At 36.2% G+C, this 24198-nt stretch overlaps 1 protein-coding gene across 2 annotated transcripts in view; it reads left to right on the top strand.

Annotated features, from left to right (window-relative positions):
- Positions 1–21808, top strand: part of CRIM1 (cysteine rich transmembrane BMP regulator 1) — a 168758-nt gene extending 146950 nt beyond the window's left edge. For both annotated transcript variants that reach the window (XM_053938945.1, XM_053938947.1), the window contains 8 exons: positions 2184–2305; positions 6225–6434; positions 10797–11012; positions 12733–12954; positions 15522–15716; positions 16728–16850; positions 18240–18427; positions 18843–21808. In XM_053938945.1, coding sequence (XP_053794920.1) covers positions 2184–2305; positions 6225–6434; positions 10797–11012; positions 12733–12954; positions 15522–15716; positions 16728–16850; positions 18240–18427; positions 18843–19019 — 1453 coding nt within the window. In that variant the 3' untranslated portion in view covers positions 19020–21808. The remainder of the gene's footprint in view (positions 1–2183; positions 2306–6224; positions 6435–10796; positions 11013–12732; positions 12955–15521; positions 15717–16727; positions 16851–18239; positions 18428–18842) is intronic.
- The last annotated feature ends 2390 nt before the right edge of the window (positions 21809–24198 follow it).

Raw genomic sequence — 24198 nt, 5'->3', positions numbered from 1 at the left:
AATATGGCAAGTTTCTTTTAATCTTGATATGACAGCAGACTAGTTTTAGTAAGACATTTTTGGTAACTACAGGATTTCTGAAGAATAGTACTATATTTTATCTATGTTTTTGTAAATGCATTCAAAATCTGTATTTGTGGTGGACTTCTTTTCCCATAAAAGTAAGTATTTGTGGTATTTATTCAATTGTGAAACAGGTGATGAAAACTGAGTGGGTCTTTTGTCACAGAACTTTCTTAGTAATTAGTTCTGGTGGTATCTCTATATATTTTACCAGTAAATTTTATTTTGTATGGGTTCATTCCATGTTACTGCCTGCTTTTTGTAATAGTTTAATTTCTACCTCATGACAGCAGATCTTCAGATAACATTCAAATGTTTTGAAATTTGTTACATTTGCAACTCCTAGTTTTTGACAGTGATACTCCTTAAATTTCTCTTTGGCCCTACTTCATAAATGTTGCAGGCTTTTTAATAGCCATTTTTACTGTGCTGTGTCCTCTTAGTACACTGAGTAATAAATGAGAGAGGAAAACAAGGGATTTTTAAATTAAGGAGTTAATAAAATTATCATCAGGCATGTTGATTTCAGGAGTGGCTGAGACTTGTCAGTTTTGCAAGTGAGAAAAAGTAGAACCAGAGGGAAGTTACAGAAAAGGAATCCTGTAAAGAGTAGTAATTTTATTCTTTATTTATCATGAGTTTAATATATTGACCTACAGAGCATAGTTACAATTCATGTATGTGATTTTTCTAGTTAGATAAGCTGAACCACACACTTCATTTTTTTTTACTCAAGTGTTCTAAACAGTTCTATTAGAAAATCTATGTGAATTATATAGCAAAAGCATTTTAAAAATGACAGCACATTTTAATGGGCATAATATGGTAAGCTGTATGACTAAGATGTTTTAAAAGCAAGTTGATTTCAAGCTGATGCCAGTGTTTTCAGGAACCCTGTCTTTGGGATGATTTTTCCCATACATTTTTGTGCACCTGAAAAATATATGAACTTTAAACCTTTTTAAGCTATTTGGAGAATAGTTTTCAATTTAAATTCTGGGTTTATATACAGAATATAATTTGCACAATGGCTAGTATTTTTAAATGATGAATGTTTAATATCAGGTGATTTTTTAGAAATTGGAAATGAGCACTCTAATTTTGTCATTCTCTACAAAATATGTGAAAAATTATTACACTGAATTAAATTAATAGCATTTAAAGATATATTCATATGGAATTGTTTGTAATATAAAGGGCTACAATTGTGGCAAGAACTACTCCAGGATCATTTCACTTTTAGTTTTACCTTGGTGTGAAAATTATTTAGATTTGAAGTTGTATAGCATATTTGTTCAGTTTACTGCTACTGTGCTATATTCTTTTTTAAAATACCATATATTTGACTTCCAAGTGTGTTGTGCTCATTAAAAACATGGGGTGTAATGTAGGACAAATCTATTTTCATGTAAACATTTAGTTGCAAATAGGACACGAAAGAAATATTAAATGAAAAGTATATTAGAGAGTGAACAGTTAAGGAGTAATCATCATATTTGTGGTTTTTTTTAAGTTAAAAGTTAATAATTGGAAATATTGAGTTGGTGCATCTTTAAAGAAACCAAAATCTTTTCATAACTGTGAAAAAATCTGCTAGATAAAGTTCACTGTTTGAAAGCTCTACACAGTAATGGAAAGAAGCATTCCTTTGATGGAATAGGAATACAGAAAGTCTTTCATTCTCCACTGTACTGTACTGCAATTTGTTATTCTCAGCCTTTTAATTAAAAATTAAATAAAGTTTTCTACAGCTTGAAGCCAGACTTTCTAGAGATTTACATCACTTATTTCTCCTCTATCCTCCTAGATCATGTTCTATAACTTCCCATGTCTGTTCTTTGCTTCACATATCTATTTGAAAAGTTTGAACAGTATTATTTGTCTTTGTGAAAAAAGACAAGGAAACATTCAGCATAGGATCCACTGAATGGAGGGAGCACATGCCAGGGATGGAGCCCATAAAGCTTGTACAGCCCATAAAACTACTGAATCTAAGGGTGACAATTAACAATAATTTTCTTTGCTCATCAGTCACTTCGTTAGGGGGGATGCTCTTGCTTTAAAGATGTAGATATTTAAGGTGACTTGCTGACCTTTTACAACTTACTTTGCTCATCTAGGAAGAACAAGCATGGTTGTGAAATCTGTCGGTGTAAGAAGTGCCCCAACCTGCCTTGTGGTAAAATCTGTCCATTGGGCTTCCAGCAGAACAGTCATGGCTGTGTTGTCTGCAAGTGCAGAGGTACGTGCCAGTGCATTACCACCTCTAACTACAACTTGTTTTCAAAGCAGGTGGGAACCAGGGTGAAAGAAAAGCAATACTGCACAGAATATTTACAAATTGAAATACAGAACTGGAGGGGAACCAGTTCAACATTGCTCACATAAATGTATTGTTTCGCTGGTGTTTGTTATTATCTATTCATATGGGCTTCAACAGAAAGCTTCACCTCTGCTTTCATCTCCCACTACAAAGTCACAAAAAGTTTGTTAATCATTAATAAAATTTAGATCAGGCTCTTAATAAGCAACTACTAATAATAAGCTAATTGAGGGCATTTTTTTCAGTAGTGATGTTCATCTTGCCTTCTTCACCACTGCCTTTTCTTTACAAACAAGTGTTGTATTTGATAAGTATCCAGTATATCACCTAAAATTGGAGTGCTGTTTCTTGGATGCTTTTCAGGCAATCTTAATGAACAATGAGTAGAGACAACAGCTGCCCAGGAGAAAGGACTTGGTATTCTTAAGCTAAAAATTTCATACATGCCACATCCCAAGCCTGTAACCACCAAGTTCAAGATGGTTATTGAGATCAGGTGTTCATTTGTTGTCTGCCATATATTTGTGCTGCTTTCAGCATGTTTCTTCCTTACAATATTTTCAAGTTATCTTTTGTATTAGTCTGGGTATCACACTTCCATCATTGCTCATCTCCATGTGTTGCATTTAATAACTTTTTGGTTTTGCTCAGTGTCTCTCTGATCCTAACTGCTTTTTCGTGCTTATTTTCTTTGACTCTTACTTGTGTGTTTTGACTTCTAGCTGTAGTCAAGTAAGTTTGATTACTTTCCCATTGCTTTATGTAATGACCCTATTCTCAACTTTTTGCTATTTCTTCTGCATTTAAAAAAATATATAAAATGTAAAAGAACAAGATATGGGAACATAGCACTGGAAGAAAATATATGAGTTCTTGAAGTCACTCTCCTGTAGTTGAAGGCAAACATGCAATCATATGAATCAAAAAGATCCAACATTATTTTTTTTCTATGTAACATTATACACTGCAGACAGTTTAAGAAACGTTCAGACTTCTAGCAAAATAAAAGTTGCAATGTTATAAACATATTTTGCAGATGTGAGAAGCAGAGATTTCATTGACATAAGCTACCGCCAATATACCAATATATGACTTTTACTAGTCACCAATATATGACTTTTACTAGAAATTAGAATTTTAAAAATTAAATAAGAAGGGTAACTGATGAATAGTGTCCCATTGAGATAATTTTTATCACTCAGCTTGTCACTCTTAAGTGTTCTCCTTAACAAATATGGATTTAAAAATGTGCACAATTATTTAGTGAAATTAACTTGATCCATCTCTAAGTAGTATTTACTGTTGTCATGATCATAAAGATACCAAGCCATGAGCATATCACTTCAACATCACTTCATTTGCAGTTTTGTCAAAGTATGATTAGAGCAATCACCAGTACGTTCTGGGGAAAATATGAGTCTTTGTTAAAATTTTGACCCAGAATCCCTAAATAAGAGAAAGGTTGGGTAAATCCCCTGCCTGTGAATTAGCTCCACTTTCTAAATTGCTTCTGCTAGAAATAGCTTGTGCTAGGATTAATAGTACCATAGAAGTACAGGCTGGAGTAGTACTCTGACAAACTGAGAGTCCCCTTCTTTACCCTTGCATAAAATAGAGTGTATCTGGATAATCCTTGACAGATGTTTGTCTAAGATTTAATTTATTAAGAATCTCCACTTTCAAAAGACACAAAAAACTAGAACAAAACAGAAAGAGAAAAAACCAAACCTTTCTAAAATAGTGTTTTCCTGTGGCTAGAAACATATAACATTTTTAAATTAATTTTCTAAAATTACTGTCTCCCTTTATACACATTGAACTGGTTACTCCTTGTCCTGAGCTTAGCAGACATATGGAGCAGCTAAGCACCATTCCCTTTAAAATTCTTGCAATATTTAAGGGGTTACAACTGGACACTTAAAAACATTTTTTGGGTGAGAAATGGGTTTCTAAGTCAAACAAACCCAGTTACTGCAGTTTCTCATCGCTATTCAAGAATTTGATACTGTGCTTTAGCCATAGTAAAATCTTCAAACTAGTAGAAGTAGTAGTTCTGTATTTAAATTTACAATGCTCCTGAACTTGTGTCTTATCTTGAACTTGCCTCTTCTGCAGTGGTATCACACTACACAGTTCCTTTCCTTGTGAACTACTGTATCTCAGATCATTTCAACCATACCTCTAGTTAGCTAGTCACTCCCATTTTGTATTTACACATTAGATTTTTTCAAATACTAGCTTTTCTAGTAATTGTTTTCACTTTTCAAATTTTAATTACAATCTCAGTTTGTGAACTTAATTCTGAGTACCTGTTTATGTATGTTTCTCCAAATTATGAGCGTACTTTAGAATATTTCATGAAAAAAGTCTGATTGCTTCAGATACCCTTTTCCCTTGCTAAATAAGCAAAGTCTTACTATCTAGGACTTCTGAGTGTCAATAATCATTTTAATATAGAGCAGTATTCTAGCAATATTAATTCAAATGATAATTTAAATACTTTGATATTAAAGTATGAAAGTATAATAACTGAATTTAAGTTTTTTCATAGTATATCTGTTCATGCAATAGGATGAAATCTGTTCTAAGAAGTATTTTATCCTTATGCAGCATTTTTGTTTAGTTCTCAAAATGGTATACTAATGTAACTTCTGTGTATTGGCTTTCTATTCTGATAATGTGCCTCAAACTAACTTTGTACCATCTGATTGTGAAATCGTCTTTGATAGATCTGTAGATCTGCCACAGCTGAAGTGCTGACCTACATACTAGTGTACAAAAAAATTTTAAAAAAATGAAAAAAAACAAGCAAAAAAGCTGAACACTTCCTAAAATTACATGTAAACATAACTACTTCTCATACATTATCCTTTTTTAAAAGAAAATTAAATTAAGAACTAATTACAAATAACCTTATATATATGTCGGCAGAACATTGTTGACATACCACTGAAAACAAGTCAGTTCACTGACAAACTGCTTCTGCATCCTTCATCATAATAGTGATGTGGATGAGGGAGTGTTTGGCTCTAAATTCACTCTGCTGATTAACTAAGAATATATTGAGGCTGAATCCTGCAGCACTTAAATACCCCTTAAGATACCAATGAAACTTTATCTCCCTAGGCCAACTGCTTGTATGTTCTGACAGAATGCAAGTAATGCTGCAGTCTAAGCTACTGTATTCTCATCTCAGTAAAAGCTAAAAGAAATGAGGGATGAAATTCTCATCATTCTTTTCCAAATATCTCATTTATCGTAGTAATATAGACAAATAATTTTTCACAGGAAGTACTCTATGGAATATTTCCAGTATCTACCATTACCCTGTTAGCACCTGATTACAATTTTTTATCATTTGCAAAACCATCCAGATCTCATTTAAATGTTTTTATATTCTACTTGCTATCAGATACATTATAGATAATGTATCTGATAATGTATAATGTACATTATAGATAATGCTATGGTATTTAAATATTTCATTTTAAATATGCTTCATGCTATCTGCTATTTCCCTCCATTGCATTTCTCCTTTTCTTACATTATTTAGACACTACTGCATTTCTGGTTGATTAAAAAAAGTGTAGGTTCAACAGAAGGAAGTGATTATATTTTACAAGGAAATACTACAGGAAATTCTACTACATCCTATTGCCCCCTTCAGTGTACCTTTTAGTTGTTTCCTGTGTGTTACTTTTAAGTGTAAATTATAGAACTGTTATTTACTTGGTCTTATATGTGCTTTAAAAATAAATACAGTCCAGTTACAAAGTTGGTGTTTCTTCCTAAGCAACAGATACTTATCAGGACATCTCATTTTTCTTTGGTTTTGCAGAGGCAACAGCTTCTCTAATGCCTCCTGTTAAAACAGGCTCTTGCCTGTCCATGGATGGGCGCCGGCATGAGAATGAGGAGAGCTGGCACGATGGCTGCAGGGAATGTTACTGTCATAACGGACGGGAAATGTGTGCCTTGATCACCTGCCCTGTTCCCAGCTGTGGCAACCCCACCATACATCCAGGGCAGTGTTGTCCATCATGCCCAGGTAAGACATGATTTCTTCTACATGCTTTGTAATCAAGTATCATTTCACTTGTGTTCTGTTTCTTAATGCATTAAAATAATCTCATGCATACTTCAGTAGTAGGCAGAGATGAAGGTTTCTGTGCCCTAATGTAACATGATGAGTTCTCAGCTGTGGAAAATGGAAACCTATATATTTAAAGCATATGCAAGTTGTGGGTCCTAACATGTTAATCTTTGACATATTGGAATATTTAAACTAGTAAAAATAAAAGTTTCTAGTCTGTTACCTATAATAGTGAGTATTGTAATAAGCCATTACATTTTCATTTTTGATTTTAAAGTGGAGTTTTATTAAAATATATCTCCTGGTGTATGTTTTACAATCCCTCAAAGATGTACACAAACAGATATCTTAAGTAATTGAACATTATGATTCTGTGTTCTGAGGGAAGGCTCCTATACCACCAGCAGTAGATTATTTCAATACTTTCAGCGGGAAGGCCAAGTACAGTTTATGTTGCATTCCAATACCATTTTAGTAAGTGTCAATATGAAAAACATCTATGAAAAAGCATGGGTAGAATGTAAGATTAATGTCCTCTATTTTCAGAATTTTTCCTACAGTATTGTATGTGCTAAGTAGATTAATTTGTAATACAGTGATATTCTCTATGACTTTATTGGAACTCATATTAGGAGTAGAACAATGAGGCTCATGAAGCTTCTATAAATAGAGAACAGTATGACAGAACTGGTAGGATATAAGCAATTATGAACCTTTTCTGTTTCATTGTAAAGAACAGGAAATCCTAGGGGCAAAATAAGCAGATCCTCTTTCTGAAAGTGCCAGAGAACAGTGCATCCTGCTGGTGACCTAAGATAACCGATCTCTTTAGATTGCTTAGATAAATGGTGATCTCAAATCCAGTTCACACCTTGTGGTAACTGGAAAATCAGTAAGTCCCCAGAAGGATGGAAGATTCCAAAGGGTCTGTCTCTCTTTCAGCCATTTCACAATGATTTGTGTAGTATTATATACATGTTTATGGATGGGGGCAGGTTAACATATCAGTCTTGCCTTATATAAACAAACAAGATTCAAAATTTAAAACATATGGTGGTTGTTCCAATTCCAGCAATTCTCTTGTTAGGTCCCCAAGACTCATTCTTGACTTCATTCTACTGTCAGCATACTCGTGAATCTTGATTTACTGAATATGTACAGAACACCTCAGAGCATTCAAATAAGAGTAATGGTAATTTTGGTCTTTCAGCTGGCCAGCAGCTAGTTCTTTGTGTATGGAGAGTGAGTTTGGGTAAATTCATTCACAACCCTAATGCTGAGTTTGTGGAAGAAAGGTCAAGGTGAAGTCAGCAGAACCTATTATCTCACACTGTACAGTTCTTGTAGATGAGATCAGTGTTTGATTCTGAGCACCAGCAATGTTGGTCTCTTATAAAAGAGCAGTTGTTTAGCCAGCAGTGTCCATTCCTTCAAGAGAGAGGGTCTGCATAGGTTTCTCTGTCTGACATCAATCCTGCTTTCAAGCCACTAGTCACCTAGCTTCTGTGTAAGTAAAGCCATACTTGGTGTAAGCTCTTACAATGCTTGGGCAGATACAGCATTTTAAAAATGGCATAAGTATAGGGATTACTATGGCCAAATTAGTCTCAGTGTGGGTTTTTTTTTCCCCACTGAGGTCTTGTATTTGTTAGAAATATAATTCTGATTTTATTTTGCAACATATTGATTCCCCACTGATGATGTTAAATATATCATGGCTTTAAATAGATTGGAATGCAGATTGGAATGCAGTTTGGAATTGTGAGACCGAGAGCATGTCACTGTATGGCATGTATCTACCATAAGGATATTGAAGTAATTAGCAGTCCTGATGTACTGGGTTTGGAATTGCACTCTTAACCTATCCACAGGGAAGTGGCAGCTCTCAGAGATCATTTTGCAAACTGAAAAAAAAAGTGTGGTTATATTCAGTTCCACATTTAGTTAGTTTTCAGCAGAGCAAGATATACATTGAGTGCTAAAATGTCCCTTATAATCATGTTTCTACATACTAAGAGGTTTATATGGATCATCACAATGCTTATAAAAATCTCAAGGTTTCCTGTAAGGTTTAAAAGCCATTAATTGCTACTGAACCATGCTATGTGTATGAAAGTGTGTATTTGTTTGACCAATTGTTTCTTGAGGTGATGTAGTTGCACATTTGTGGGACTTTAGTTGCAGTGATACATCATTATCAATGCTGCTAAGGGAGCAGTAGGCAACATATACAGCAGTGCTATCTGGTTGTGCTTTTTTGATCAGGAACACTAATGAGCAAAACAGGCCTGTGATTTTGCAGAAAATTAAATGCAAAGTAGATGACTCAGAAAATTTCCAGAAAATCTTAGTATTGCCTTTGCCCTGATGAGTTAAGATGTCATTGCATAACATGTAATATATTGTTCCAGCTGAAATAAAAATCTAACAGTGACAAGGCAGCAGACTAGCAATCTGCAAATGGTATTTCAGGTATATGCTGCTGAATTGTGTATGTGGTTCACAAATGTAAGCAATTGGAAAAGCATGGCATAAGCAAATTGGTGAAAAATAAAATAATTCCCTGAAAGAAAAACACAGGTACTCTGTGAATAGAGTAAGATCAGCCAGAGTCAGCTTCCTTGAGTTCTACCGATCATTCTCCAGAAATGAAAACTAATTGAGTGGCGTTTCCTCTGTGTGGCAGTGTCATAGAGCAAAGGGCACAAACACTGTTCTCCAGACAGGAACAGCAGTGCTAGAAACATGAAGAGAAGCCACAAGCACTTTGTGAGCCTAAATGACTAGAGGAGCTGCTGTACACTTAATTTTTCTCTCCTTAACCAAGATATTTGGGTTGGGATGATGTTCACATTAGCCATCATTATAATAAAGAAGGAGAGAGGCACCTTCAGAAAGTCGTTTAGAGATGTAGCACAATTAGCAAGAAGTCACTTTTTTCTTCTTCTCCATTCAGCATAGGAAACCTGAGGAGGTTCTGTTCTTAACAGAGGCACCTAATTTAGCTATCTAATGTTAAATGTGTTGAATTCAGGCTGAAGGCCATCACTTATAAGCCTGAAACCTCACGTTATAGCCTGTAGCTTTCAAACTCGTGGCTTCCATGGCTGAAAAAAACATGGTGTGTGAGGCATCTTGGTATCTATGTATAATGCATGGAAAAAGCTGGTGGACTCACTCCAGGTCCAAAACAACCAACATGGTAAGCAGGCAACTGTTACTGCCCTTATTGCCCCCAGTGTGGGATAGGCTTCAAAGGATTTTAAGCAGGCTGAGGATGGTGCCATAACCTTTTATTGATGGTAAGTGCTTAAGCACTCAAGGTACCAGATAGGTTTCTTTAAGTATCTTTTAAAACACCAAGAGGTGAGGAGTTCCTCCATTTTTTTTTTTTTTTTTTGATACCCTGGAGGCTGGAGGACACTCATGCTGAAAAAGGGAAACAGTTTCAGTTCCTTCCTTAACATGAAAGAGGTCAAATTTGTTCTCTAAATGGCCAGGGTGAATCTTTTAGCCAGGGCTGCAGAGGTGATGTAATTAATTGTTTGAAAAGAAAGTAAGGTTCATTTGTTGAGATACAATTACTGGAAAGATAAGGCTACACATTGTGGCATTTCTCTGTGGCATTTCCTTATATCCAGGCGGGGTTTTTTCCCAAATATGGCAGATACTTTTTTTTTTTTTTTTTAATGGAACAGTGATGAAGCACTTCCACCGATGTAAGTGCTTATACATTTTTAGGGGGGTGGGGGCGGGGCTGGATTCTGTGTTTTCCTTTTCCTTTTCTGGAGGGTTGGGGTTTTTGAGGGGGAGGGGGGGTTGTTTGGTTGTTTTTTTAATGTAGCATCTAATGATACAGATGATATAGACACATATCTGTTGGGAAAATTAACCTTCACGTGGACTTCCTAAATCCCAGAGGAGAAGCTTACTTTTCCATTCTTTCAGGAACTGTATCTGAAGTTAATATTTAGCAGTTAAGAAACTGTCTGATCATTAGAATTTTTCAGAAAATGACAGTTGTCTCTTGGAATTTCCAAATCACAAGTTAGTTTGTTTTTTTCTGAAATGCCAAGAATGCTTGAAGTTATCTCTGATTTATATTAACTAGTCTTTATTCAGACCAATTCTCAAATTGTTTCTTTATATATTTCCCATTTTTCATGAGATGCAGGTGCAATAAAGTCAAAAGAGCTTCCTTAAGAATAATTTATATATGTATGTTCAATAATAACAGAAATTCTTCATCTTGTGTACAGTTGTTAATTATAAGATTCACAGTTGATTTTGCCTCTCTTCCAATTCTGTTTTTCCCAGATGAAATAATAGTGCAAAAGCCAGAGCTCACCAGTCCATCAATCTGTCATGCTCCTGGTGGGGAATACTTTGTAGAAGGAGAGACATGGAACATTGATTCTTGCACACAATGCACATGCCACAGCGGACGTGTCCTGTGTGAGACTGAAGTCTGTCCACCCCTTCTTTGTCAAAACCCCACCCGCACACAGGACTCCTGCTGTCCACAGTGCCCCGGTATGTGCTGGCATCCGGCTTTCATCAGAGCCCTTCCTTGATCTGAGGATGTCTGATGTTTCAGTATGAGAATGCTTCAGTGTGTGCTCAGGTGGATGTTGTGGTGCCTTTGTTCTTCAGCAGTTTGGAGTGACAGCCTGCAGTTCCCTAATTCAAGTGCAAATCTTGATGGTGTGCAAGAGAGATCTTATGTGTAAAGGGGAGTTGTGGCCTTGAACTTGGAAAACCTTGAAGGCAATCTAATAATGTAGGGGTTGTATAAGAACCAGAATACTTGGAAGGTTTATGAAATATGCACTCCTTTATGGAGACATGTGGGATTAGAGAAACTTTGAAAGCAGTCAGTGTGTTGGGTAGATACAGGTTTCTTTTTCTTCCTATACACCTTGGTTTCTATGAACTTTGTTATTATTATCTTGCCTATTTGGGATTTGGTCTAAAAAATATTTCTGTTTGCTTTTACCTTCACATGGTGTCATTCTGATAGTCGTTTCAAGGCAGCTGAGTAATATCAAAGCATTCCAGCCCGGCAGGTATGCCAGACTCCTCCTAGACTGACTCACCGTGTCAAGAAGATAACAAGATTTGCTTTCCCCCAAGGAAAGATATTCAATTATAAATGAACATAAATTCTTATTTTACATAGCAAATGTGGGAGTTTATTGCAGTGGAAATTTAGTACCAACCTGTGCATTGCATATAAAGTCACTAAGAAACACCTTTATTCAAACCAAAAATTAAAAATTTACTTTAGGAAAAAATAGAAGTTAGGTTTTGCCATTAGGTTTTGCTACAAGGTATTCATTTGGGTTTAGGTGTGGGGCTTTTTTCCTGACAAAATATTTTCAGTAAACAAGGTAGCCAGTTCTCCTGACTTACATTTTTTCATTATTAATAATGAACATTTGTTTACTTCAAAGTACTGTTTTGGAGGAGCTGATCTTTCCTCACTGGCTATATAATAAGCTTAGTCTCATAGCTCAATGCAGGTAGATTGAGAACCTGATCTCAGTGCTCTTATGAATCCTTTCTTTTCTTCTCTTTTTCTTAGTCCTGTTTCTTGACCTGTAATGTCTGTTAAGGTACAGCTTCATTGCAGGAATATGTCTCCCCCATGGATGGCCTGAGAATTAAAGCAAACCATTGGCATCAGGCTGAAGCATGATCAAGTTCCATTTGTTTCTCAACAGCTTACAATTAGCTCATCTAAGGCCACTAGTGAAGGTGACAGCAGCATAATAGCTTTTTGCTTTGCATCATTCAGTCTTGGGCTGACATGGTAGAAGATGGGATTCAGGTTTTAGATTTAAAATTTAATCTCTCTTGTTTGAGATTAATTCCTATACACCATGCAATTTAAAGCATTCAGAGTCACTTTCTGAGGGGCTGCTTTTGGTGGTGATTGTTTTTCTCTTTGCTCTCCTTTTTCCAGGTTTCTTTTCTTTATTTTTTTTCCATGCTTTATTTTCTTTTTTTTTTCCTTTTTTGAGTAAACTCAATAATAAAGGTCTAAATAAACATTATGCTAGAGCATATCATGAGGTCTTCATCCCATATAAGAACTGAAGAGGCATGAGGTTCTGTCCTTCTGCTTCTTCTGAAGTAGTGAGCCAATGTGTAACAATTCCATTGTGCTCTCCAAGAGTGAACCCTCTGTTAAGGAGCTCTGAGAGAAGTTTCCCACTGTAAGTTAAATAACCTAATCTGTTTATATTTACAGATGAGACTCTTCATCCCTCTCCATCAAGCAATGAGAGCATGCCCAGTTACTGCAAAAATGATGACGGAGATATTTTTCTGACAGCTGAGTCCTGGAAGCCCAATGTCTGCACTAGCTGCATTTGCATGGATGGTGTGATTAGATGCTACTCCGAGTCTTGCCCACCAGTATCCTGTGAGAGACCTGTTTTGAGAAAGGGACAGTGTTGTCCTTACTGTATTGGTGAGTGAATAAAAATAGTTGTGAACGTGCTTTTCCCTTCTTGGTAATAACACAGAAATTTTATTTCCAAACTGAAATGCTTTCCCTGAGATGCAGTCTATGCCACCAGTTCAAACTGGAGAGTGAAGTGTGTATAAGGAGTTTTGAGGATCATGATTTATGGTTTTTAGGTAGAAGATAGATGTATAGAGATATACATCTAATTTGCCTACAAACTCCAGAGGCCATCCTCCTGGAATCTTGGTAAGACACCTTACTGGACGAAGACATTACAAAAAAATTATTTTATTTAAAGGAAGATCTGCCAGGTAACACATATGTTATGTCAAGATTTATGTGATAATATGAGGAAAACATTAATTATGACTGCAGAAGATGAGCTGAAGCATTCTGAAATTTCACAGAATGGAGAACTCTTTAATAAAGCATCTAAATTAAAATACAGGGGAAAATGGAATTTCATTAATGGCAATATCTTTGAGATAAAAATAGGGAAAATATATATATTTAAATACTGAAAATGTATAAAGAATTAGGGCCATGCACTGGTGTTGAATTTGGAGCTGAAGTAAATGGTGGTTGCTCCAGACAGCGAAAATTTACAGGCATTTTTAAAGTAGCAAAATTGGAGATTACTGATCACTTTTCCGTTGTGTGTTGAATAGGAGTATTTTTGTACAGATGACTTCTTTTGTGAGTTCACAGTAAGTACAAAGGCTGTAGGATGGAAGCTGCTGATAGAGAAAAATCATATAATGTACTTACTGAATTTAATCTTTGTAGCACTGTTGGAAAGCATTCAAAGGTTACTTCCCTTCATTTGCAAAAGTAGTAGGGAGAGATACAGTAGAAAAGAACAGTAAGAAGGAGTATAAGAACATTGATGGGCTTTAAATATTTAACTGAACATGTGAGTCAACTTGCCCATCTATGAACAAAACAATCCTTCATCAGAAAGATGGGAGAAAGATTGTGAAGTATGTTCTGACATTGATACAACTCTTGAAATCTTTATATTGTTGCAGATAGAATAACTTTAATAACAGGTGATACAGTTTTATATGATGTACAAGGAATTTGTGTCCCCAGACACACCTTCCTAACACAAGGTTCTGCTGGTTCTATATGCCAAAATGCACATCAGCTAGGGAAGAACCTAATGTCCTTCCTGCAGCTGGCCGCCATCTTTTCCTCCCACTCTTCCTTTCCCATGCTTACACTACGTTCACTTACAAAATCTACTTGGAGAGGTTGGGAACCATACTAAAAGCCATGCAAGCCATGAGATACCAAGGACCTTGGGAACCATTTGTTCTTTTCGGATAATTCCACTAATGTTTTCACAATAGTAGTTCTTGCTGGTCTTCTTTTGTATTTGAATTTACTCTCTCAGATCTGTTGGACTGTCTGCTGACTGCTAGCCTTGTTATTCCAGATTGTGTCTCTATTTTGTTGTCACTAATTAAAACCTTTACTCATGACCAAAATATATAATAAGGCTGACATAGGGTAAATATGTCTAACTGGCATACTTAGAGATGTAATCTGTGTGAATATTAAACCAGTATTTATCTGAATGTTTAAGAAGTTAATTATTTCATTCTGTTATCTCATTCATATGTGTAATGTGCAAGGTCATGTCATCAGCAGGTTTCATAACAATTTCTGCCACTGAGAAACAAAGGTAGGAGGAAGCCAAGATGAAAATTAAGCACTGCTTGGCTTTTGGAGTTTCTGCTGTGTTGTTTTTTCACTATCCTTAAAGTGCTCCAGCACGAAAACACATCCTAGGCTAAGCAATTCATTACTTCCTTCTCAGTGAAACAGAGAAGACTGCAGACTGCCTAAAAAGGCTTGCATAGGATGCCACATTAAAAAGTGGTGTATTGAATGCCTAGGCAGAAAGATCACATCAATTTCCAATTTATATAATATTAACCATTAAAAAATGTACTGATTTTAGGTATTGCTCTTTTCCTGGAGTTTTCCATTGATGCAGTTTTAGGGAATTATCAGATCCCCTTCAAATATGTTCTACTATTACAGTCTAAGCACTTCTAGTTATTTCACCTGAGAGTTGCTCCAATCCTTCTTGGCATCCCACCTAATCTGCTTTTTTAAGTATTCTAGACAGAGTTCATCATTCTTGAACTTTGGTAGTTAGAAAGTTAGGTAGTTATGAGTTTGGGGTTATTTTAGCTTAATAGGATTGACTAGGAAACAAGGAGGAAGATGAGCAGTTGGTAGCCTCAAACAGTCAAAGAGAATGATTTTTTCTTAATTTTCACAGCACTTTTGATACCATCTTTTCATGTCCCAATCATCCATCTTCTAGCCTCTTGCATTAAGGAAATGAGGAGAAGCAGCCCAGGCTAATTCTGTACTTCATAAAGAAGCAGAAATGATATCTTTTTCACAAAGATTTTCTGGAAGATAAAGAGAGGATCTTTTCATTACAGCTGGGAATTCTTAGTGGCAATTGTTTCACTTTTGTGTCCAGGAATGAAATCCGATTTGTGTGTAATTGGCTGTTACTGCAGGATCACAGCACTGTTTTCCTTCCACAGAAGATACAGTTCCAAAGAAAGTGGTCTGCCACTTCAGTGGAGAAACGTACGCAGATGAGGAACGCTGGGACATTGACAGCTGCACACACTGCTACTGCCTGCAGGGTCAGACTCTCTGCTCCACTGTCAGCTGCCCACCTCTACCTTGTACTGAACCCATCAATGTGGAGGGAAGCTGCTGTCCCATGTGTCCAGGTAATGTGATGTGACAACCCAGTTTATTGTCATGCTGGTTTCCTGGGGCCAATAATAAGGTTTTTTAATTGGGTTTTGAATGTCAGTCCATGTTTGAACAGCATCACAAAGGCAACAGACTTTTAGACTTCAAGAAAATTAATATTCTTAACACATTGACACATTGTGCAAAAAACATAGTTTGAATTTCACTTATTCTGAGAACTGTGAACTGAAAAATTACTTGCTTGCCCCTGTCCTGTCCTTTCACAAGGCTATGAAAATATGTTAATGAAGTGGGAAAATTAATGTCTTTACATCTCTGCAGATTATGTCACAGTGATTAACATTTCTGTCTTTTCTGAGACTGCTGGTTACTTTTCAAATATCACATTGCTTTATTTTTCACTTTAACTTGGCTTAAAAGCAATGTGACATTTTGTTAGTTATGGGGACAAGGGGCATAAGAATTGCAACTGGTTTTTAATGTGAGTTCTGATATACTTCTGCAGAAGTTTGCTCTCCTTATTCAGTAAGCTGATACGTACTTCTGACAGGGCAACTGGGGAGATTCAGCAGTATCCTTTCTTGCAATTCCCCTCCTTTGAGGATTACAAAAAAAAAACAAGGCAAAGAAACCAGTAGGGACTGTTTACATATTAGCTGAGAAGATGTAGTCTTCCCTTCATTTTTGGGGGAGAGAGGGTTTGTTAAGTATCACAGAGGAGCAAGCCTGTAGTAAAACATGTATTCTGAGATGGTATTTTCAAAAGCAGGGTTGTCCACACCAGTCCTTTGTCCCATTCACATTATGATAATGATAATGGTAACAGGCATGTATCCCATATACAATATGGAATAAGTTTTCAGATAAAATCCCAGGCTAATGATGAAAATTTGGAAACAAATAAAAGACTTTAAAGGACAAAGCACTGCAAATGGGCAAGTGTATTTCCTCATTAATTAATTAAGAGCAGCACTGAGAAGTTAAGCAGCTTGCAACTTGTGAAAGACATTTTTCTCATTTCACAGAGATGTATGTACCTGAACCCACTAACATCCCCATTGAGAAGACAAATCATCGAGGAGATGTTGAACTAGAAGTACCAAACTGGCCGACACCAAGTGAAAATGATATAATCCACATTCACAGAGGTCAGATCTGCTATAAACCAGGATAACTTAGGACTGTGTTCATTCCTCATGTTTTAATGCATCTACTTTTTCTATTCAGGTAGCAGTTGTATCTGAGAATATTCTTCAGTGCATAATTCAGTGCAGTACATGCATTTTGCTTTGAGTAAAGATGAGTCAGTTGATTAAATTATATTTATACATTTTGGTCTCATTATCTCTCCATGTTCTGCATAAAAGAAACATCTGTGTTGGTATGATGGAGTTCTAGAAAAGTAAGAATACAACAAAATGATGAATCAGAAGTGATTCTTCGGTGTCTTTTCTGATTCAAAAACTAGAAAGCAGGCCATTGGAGTTGATATACCTTCATTTGATCTATTTGACATTCTCAGGAATAGATAAAGGTGGAAAAACATGTACCACAGCCCAACATATATCATAGACATGATGTCAGACCTTAGACAAAAAAAACACCTCAGGTATAGTGACACACAGCCAATAAAGTTGGCTAAGGATGTAAATACATCTTCTGTTTAAAACTGCACTGTAATATTATTCCAGCATAGAGGAAACACTGTGTCACAGATTTTGTTAACCTTTTCTAATTGAAGGACAACCCAAACTATGTATTTTTTTAACCTGAGGATTTCTTTTTTTTTTTTAATCCAAGGATGATCTCATAGTATTCTATTGTTTGGAGAAAGGATGCATGAAATGTAACTGCTTTACAAAGTTCTAAGCTTATGCTTTTATAACTCCAGCATTTTAATTTCTCAGGCATTAGTAGCTAGCTTGCAACTATCCTGCCTGGGGATTAGAAACACCCACTGTGAGGGAATTTTGTATATGTCATTGAAAGTTACCATTCTTTGCAATTACACACAAAACTTGCTACAGTCTAGTAGACTGCCAGCAGTCTGTTTTCACAGGCTGAGTGCTGCAGGTATTGTAATACACTCTCAACAGATGAGAGAGTGAACAAATCGTACAGGTCCTACCAGTTTTTAAAAGTAAAAAAAAAGAAAAAATTACTTTCATCCTAAGATTTCCAAGTTCTCCTCAGCCTGGAAACACAGTCTGATTTTTTTACAAGTGGGAATTTTGTTATGATCAGGTAAGATCATGCAAACACAACTGAGTTAAGAGGTTCTTGTCAGACTGTGGTCGTTACTGTGCTTTAGGATTTCCTTCTATCTCCTCTCTTTTTGATGGCCTTTTCCTGACTAACATAGTCCCTCTACAAGATACTAGCTGTTCTAATTTATGTAAATAAGGTGGCATTGCAGGAGAGAAGGTCCAAATCCTTATGAGTGACAAGATGTACAACTGAGACTTCTATAATTACATTCTTCCTTGCGGCCAAGGCCCGTTGATAATTACTAACAAATGCTCCCAATTGCCCTGCAGACATGAACCATCTCCAGGGAGAATACCGGAGTGGCAGTGGGCCACACCCCAGTGAAGATGCATCCGTCAGCTCTGTTGCCTTGGTGACAATCCCAATCACGATAGCACTGTTACTGATCATCGTGCTCCTGCTTATCAACCAGAAAAAGCAGTGGATTCCAGTGTCCTGCTACAAAGCTCCAACAAAGGTGCCCTGTCTATTTCCAGGATATCCCATTTTTACGAAACCAGGAACAAAACATTGTGGAAAATGTTAAGCAATTAAGAGGCTGTTAAAAGTCTGGGAAAAAAGCTGCTGCACATTTTGGGCAACCAGGTTAAGCCTTTGTGTGGTGCTGAATTAACAGAAAACAGTTACACCAGCCCAATTGGGATATGAGAATACCAGAACTCCATTCAGAAGATGAAAAATGGTGACTGTGAAGAGAGTCTTGGTCTGTTACTATGTCTTACATAAGCCAACTTTAACAAAAGTCCAAACCCTTTCATTGCCAGTTTGATTTTGTTTTGTGCTTATGGACTTGAACCAAATAGACTTTTAAAACTATATATGGAATACAAAAATTGTATGATTTACTCAATATTTCCTTTCTCTTTTAACAGCCTTCTTGCCTAAACAATCAACTGGTATATGTGGACTGCGAGAAAGGTACCAGGGTCCAGGTGGACAGTTCTCAGAGGATGCTAAGAATTGCAGACCCAGATTCAAGATACAGTGGATTTTACAGCATGCAGAAACAGAACAACCTACAGGCAGATAATTTCTATCAAACAGTTTGAAGAATTGCACCCTTGCCAAGGATTTAAGAAAGAGCGAGAGAAAGAGAGACAGTCTGCTATTAAAATAAAACTAGAATTGTGCAGTTGCTTAGTGGATTGTATTGGATTTGTGACTACATGTACAGCTGTAAGACCTTTCTGGGATGAGCTCTGACTCCTGCAATGTGCCAGAAAAAGCATTCCCACTTTTCCTTGAGATAACTGACCAAGTGTTTTTTTAGAACCAAAGTTTTGAAACTTGTTAAGATGTATTTGCTTGTAACATAGCTATAGAGGTTTTTTGGGAGGGGGAATCAGGGGCTAGGGGTAGGCAATGAAGTAAAAGGAAGCTTCAGAGAAGAAAAGCTGGTCCTGCTTGGCTGGAGACGAAAATATACTGCTGAGCAGCAGGATAGTGGTTTATCTTGTTGCTCTGAAATTGCATCTGTTGCAGCAAAAGCCTAACCCCAGGTGAAAAAAATATGAAAAGGTCTGATTATTTTTTCCAGCTGTTGCTACAGTAATATACTCCTAGAACAGAATTTGTCACATCACAGGTGTGGTGTAGCTGCAAATATTTTTCTATATGATGAGAAGCTGCAGTAGTTAATGAAATAGCAAGGAAAATATTATAGCAGAAAATAAAGGGTGGGTTTATTAAGGATGTATAAAATTATAACTTGTGCTGCTTTTTGTTTTTATTTTTGTTTTTATTTTTGTTTTCTTCAAAGCTGATTGGCTAGATTAGCCAGACTTCAGCAGAGTTAGCAAATGACTGAGGCCTAAGTAATTCCTGATATGAGCACTGGATCTTTTGACAGCAGTATTGAAGGGAGGAAGGATGGAAGGAAAAGTCAAGAACACCATGCAGTTCCAGGGGCTTTTGTTTGTTTGTTTTGTCTGTTGTGGTTTTGTTTTGTTATTTTATATCGATCTCTGGTTGTTCATACAGGAGAAGGAAAAATATTTTTGTTGGACAAAGCTCTTGCGTACAAGAGAGTAAAAAAGAGACTGTTTTAAGGTTGTTGTTTTTTTTTTTTCCTGTTGATGTTCTTATTTACTGGTATGCAGATTTAGAAACTACTTCCATGCTAGGAAGCTGCTTAATTTTAATTGTATATTACTCAAGCACCTTTTTTGAAGCTCAGAAAAAAAAAGGAGATCATGCTTCTTTAAACTTTAGCATTATAGGAATATTTATGTAAATATAATTATGCTAAAAACAACAAAAAGTATTTGTATGTTTGTGTATATATATGTATATACAAATGCATGTAGGTATACATATGTATATATACGTGCATGTGTATATACACTATACATATATATATACTGTATATATAAAATACTATGTATACAGTATATATTTTTTCTATTTTTTTTCTTGTTGAATGTATTTTTATCTGAGAGAGATTTTACCCAGAGCAGAAACAGATAACAGGCATTCCATATCAATGCTTAATTGCTTGTGAGTTTAGGAAAAAGAAGAAAAGAGCATCTCATTCTACCTACAGTTTGATTTGATTTGAACGTGTTTGTGTGTGTGTGTGTGTATGTGTGCACTCTTGTGTTGGCGTGTGTTCAGTTCGTGCACGATTATAGCAGTAAGCGTTGCTCTTGCTACTTGCTACATTTCAGGGTGTTTCTTATTTTTCTTTTCCTGCTTAGCCTTAAAAAGGCTTTTTAATGAATGCATTGGCTAGAGACACTGATGACAATATACATGCAGCACTAATCAACTCCATAAAATAATACAATCAGCTCCTGGATTTCAGTTGGTTTTGGTTTTTTTTTTTTTCTTCTTTTTTCTTTTTCTTTTTTTTTTTTTTTTTTTTTTTTTTTTTTTTTTTTTTTTTTTTTGCAAACAATTGTTTGAAACAACTACTGGAATATTGTCCGCATTAAGCTGGAAGTTTGTTGTAGCTTGCCTCATTTATAACTCTGACTGTATAATACAATGTTAACTTTCCAAACAGGTCTTGGCACTTTTATACTAATTACCCATTTGTGCATTGCCTTTTTTCTTTTACAAATGCTTGTCATAAGAGACACAGATACCCAGTATGCTTAATGTGAAAAGAAAATGTATTTTTTGTAAAGGAACTCTCAAGTATTGTTGTAAATACTTGGTCAGAGATTGCTGAACTTTAAAACTGAAAAAAAAAACTAATTTATTATTATAATGACCTAATTTATTAATCTGAAGATTAACGATTTTTTTTTGTTTTAGAATATCAAAAAGGTGTTCTAGCTGTTTGCATCAAAGAAAAAAAATAGGTGTATCATTAAGGGTCAACATTTTTTCTGCTTATATAACTTCAGTTTCCAACCACCAATAAGAAAAAATGTAGTCTCCCCAGTGTTTTGTATTCAACCTGATAATGAAACAGAGATGTTTCTGTCCAGTAACTACAGAGATTTTGTCAAGACAAAACATCCATTCCTTGCATAAGAGTAAGCAGTCTTTATCCAGAAATTGTAAATGCTTGCTTTTGTTTTACAATCAAGGCCATATTCTGAAAATATTAGCAGGATATAGGACATGGTGTAAAATGTTTTTATTATTATTATTTTATTATTATTATTTTAAAGATATGATTTATCCTATGTGCTGTATCCATTACACTCTTTTACTTTGGTTCCTGTTGTGCTCTTGTAAGAGAAATGCAGATATAATTTTCTGAAAAATAGATGCATATGTGGCACTCGGAGTGCACTGCGGTTCAGCAGATTGCTTGTTTACTTTTTTAACTGTAAGGCGGTTTCTTGTAATTTGGCTCTTGGCAGCACAATAAAAAATTTTAAACCTATGGATGCGTGTCTTCTTAAATGTTCGTACTTATCGCTTCTGGGCACTGGTCCTTGAGACATTAGTTTGATATAATGGTGAGTACGAGTTCATATTATTGTCATGTTGACCTGAGATCAGAACAGTTCAGAAAGTACTGTGGGTAAAGAAGAGTTTGCATGTACAGAAAGTTCTGCATATTACACTAAAGAATTTTCACATTAGAAGCTTTATGGAATTCCAGATAGTTCCAGCATACAGTAAAGATGAATCAAATGCAAAGTTAGGCCTTTGCCCTGCCATGGAGTTCACGTGGTCTAGTCTGACCTGACAGAAAGCCATGATTAACCATACAGGATTCTAATGTGAGGTCCTAAAAAAATGTTTGAAATCAGAATTTGCACTTCATGGACTCCCTGAGCTGCAGATCAACTACTCATTTACTAGGCTATAATGTTTGTTTTTTTTTTTCTTCTACTAATTTTTAAGTTAATTAACTTGATGTCCAAGTTCTGGTATGTAAGATCCTGAGGCAAGGTGGTTTTCAGCTTAACTACTTGCTTTGTAAAAAACTGCCTCCTTTCTTTGAACCTACTTAATGCCTTGTGAAGGTTGACCTAGAACAGAGACTAGACAGAGTTAAAGAATAAAATAGGTATTTATTAGAAGGCCTCATTGGATACACTTTGGGCAGTACAAGAGCCCAGCCAGGGCTACAGCCAAGGTGAACCCAAAATGGTCACAAAATGGATCACCAGTCACAGGGTCACACTTCTATAAATTCTGGTCCATTAGCATATTGGAGTTAATTGTCCAATTATAGCTTTTAGCTTATGAAGTCCCATCCTTGTTTTTCTCTCTTCAATCCACTGTTGTTTAGGCGCTTGGGCCTGAAATTTGGCTCATTTGTCCTTGGTCCCCAGCTAGAGAAGGAATTGTTTTGTCTACCTACTCTGTGAAGAGAGCTTACTATCCCCTAATATGAAGCTCAGAACTACACAATAAAGCAGTACAGAATCTGAAAAATATAAAAGCTGAAACCTGAGGCATCATACTCTCCTAATGGTTTAATTTAATATCCCTGACACTGCATCCAAAGCAGCAGTAGATCAGTATTTATATGTCACCCATTGATTTAGAGACCTTTATGTTGTTTCCATTTTTTCCTAAGAATCCTGAGGTACGATTCTTCAGGAGTAGTTCTGTGCCTTATGGCCAACCTTGTCATTCCTTGTACTTCCATGTACATCCTTCAAGGTCAAGGGTAAGGGGACTGAAAATGTCCACACTGCTCACATGTGGTACTCCCTGGATGTAGCATGGTGCTTATTGTTTAGATTGCTACTGATGGCTGAGTCAGTGTTCTTGCAGAGAACAAGCTGCAATAATAGAAAATGCCCAGTAGTTACTGCAAAGCCCATAAATGACTTTTACTAGGATAGATCTGTATTTATGTGCATCCCTTTATGTTTCCATATGCTGATTTTTTTTTCTCCCTCGCTAGTTATCTGTTCCAGCATTATTGCTCCTTCCCAAGACTAAGGCTATGGAAGACCTATGTCTTCTAGAAGAACATCTTCAAACTCTGTAAGCATTTTGGGTTTTCATCAGAATAAAACAGAAAACATCATATATAAAACAATGAAAACATAAAAACATCAATATATAAAACAATGATGTATTTTAACACTCTTAAGTAGTCCTGGCCTGCTCTGCCTTGCAATGTCTGAAAGGATCAAATTTGGAATGCCTATTTACACTAGGGTTTGCCAGCCTGTCATAATCCTAAGTAGGATAGGATGCAAATCCTTTCAATGACTTCAGTGGCACTCTGATGCTTAACGAGGCATGCATTTTCCACTTGCAGTGTTGCCAAACATCAAGTAGGAAGTACAGGAAGAAAGTTAAAAGAAGCTCAAACTGAATCAGGAAGTTAAGCAGAGAAAATTCCTGGTACATACTTAAGGATAACAAAAGATCATGGCTGCTCAAAAAAAAAAATAATACAAGATAAAAAAGCCCATCCTAAGCTATTGTGCGTAAGGGAACAATACAAAGCTAGCAAAGCTTGTTGCCAGCTTCTTGCTTGTTGCTAGCAAAGCTTCTTACCAGCACTTGACGGGAGTCAGTGCTGGTAAGAAAAAGTATCTCCAAAGCTTAGATTCTTGCGTACCAGGTGACTGAATGGAGGCATCAACGACAGTATAAAAACAAGTTACAACAAAACTACTGTAAATAATCCTACTACTGCAGAGGCACTGGAACTGGGTGATCTTTAAAGGCCCCTTCGAACTCAAACCATTCTACGCCTCCCCCTCCTGCCCGATGAGCCGCCCCTAGTCGGTGCGGAGCTGTGAGTCAGTACGGACACCGCTGTGTGCGGCTCCGCGGGCTCTGCCTCAGCCCGGCCCG

Source organism: Vidua chalybeata, chromosome 3 (genome assembly GCF_026979565.1).
Source record: "Vidua chalybeata isolate OUT-0048 chromosome 3, bVidCha1 merged haplotype, whole genome shotgun sequence".
Lineage (NCBI taxonomy): Eukaryota > Metazoa > Chordata > Aves > Passeriformes > Viduidae > Vidua > Vidua chalybeata.
Note: the sequence above shows the minus strand (reverse complement) of the source record. Positions and strands in the feature narration are given on the sequence as shown.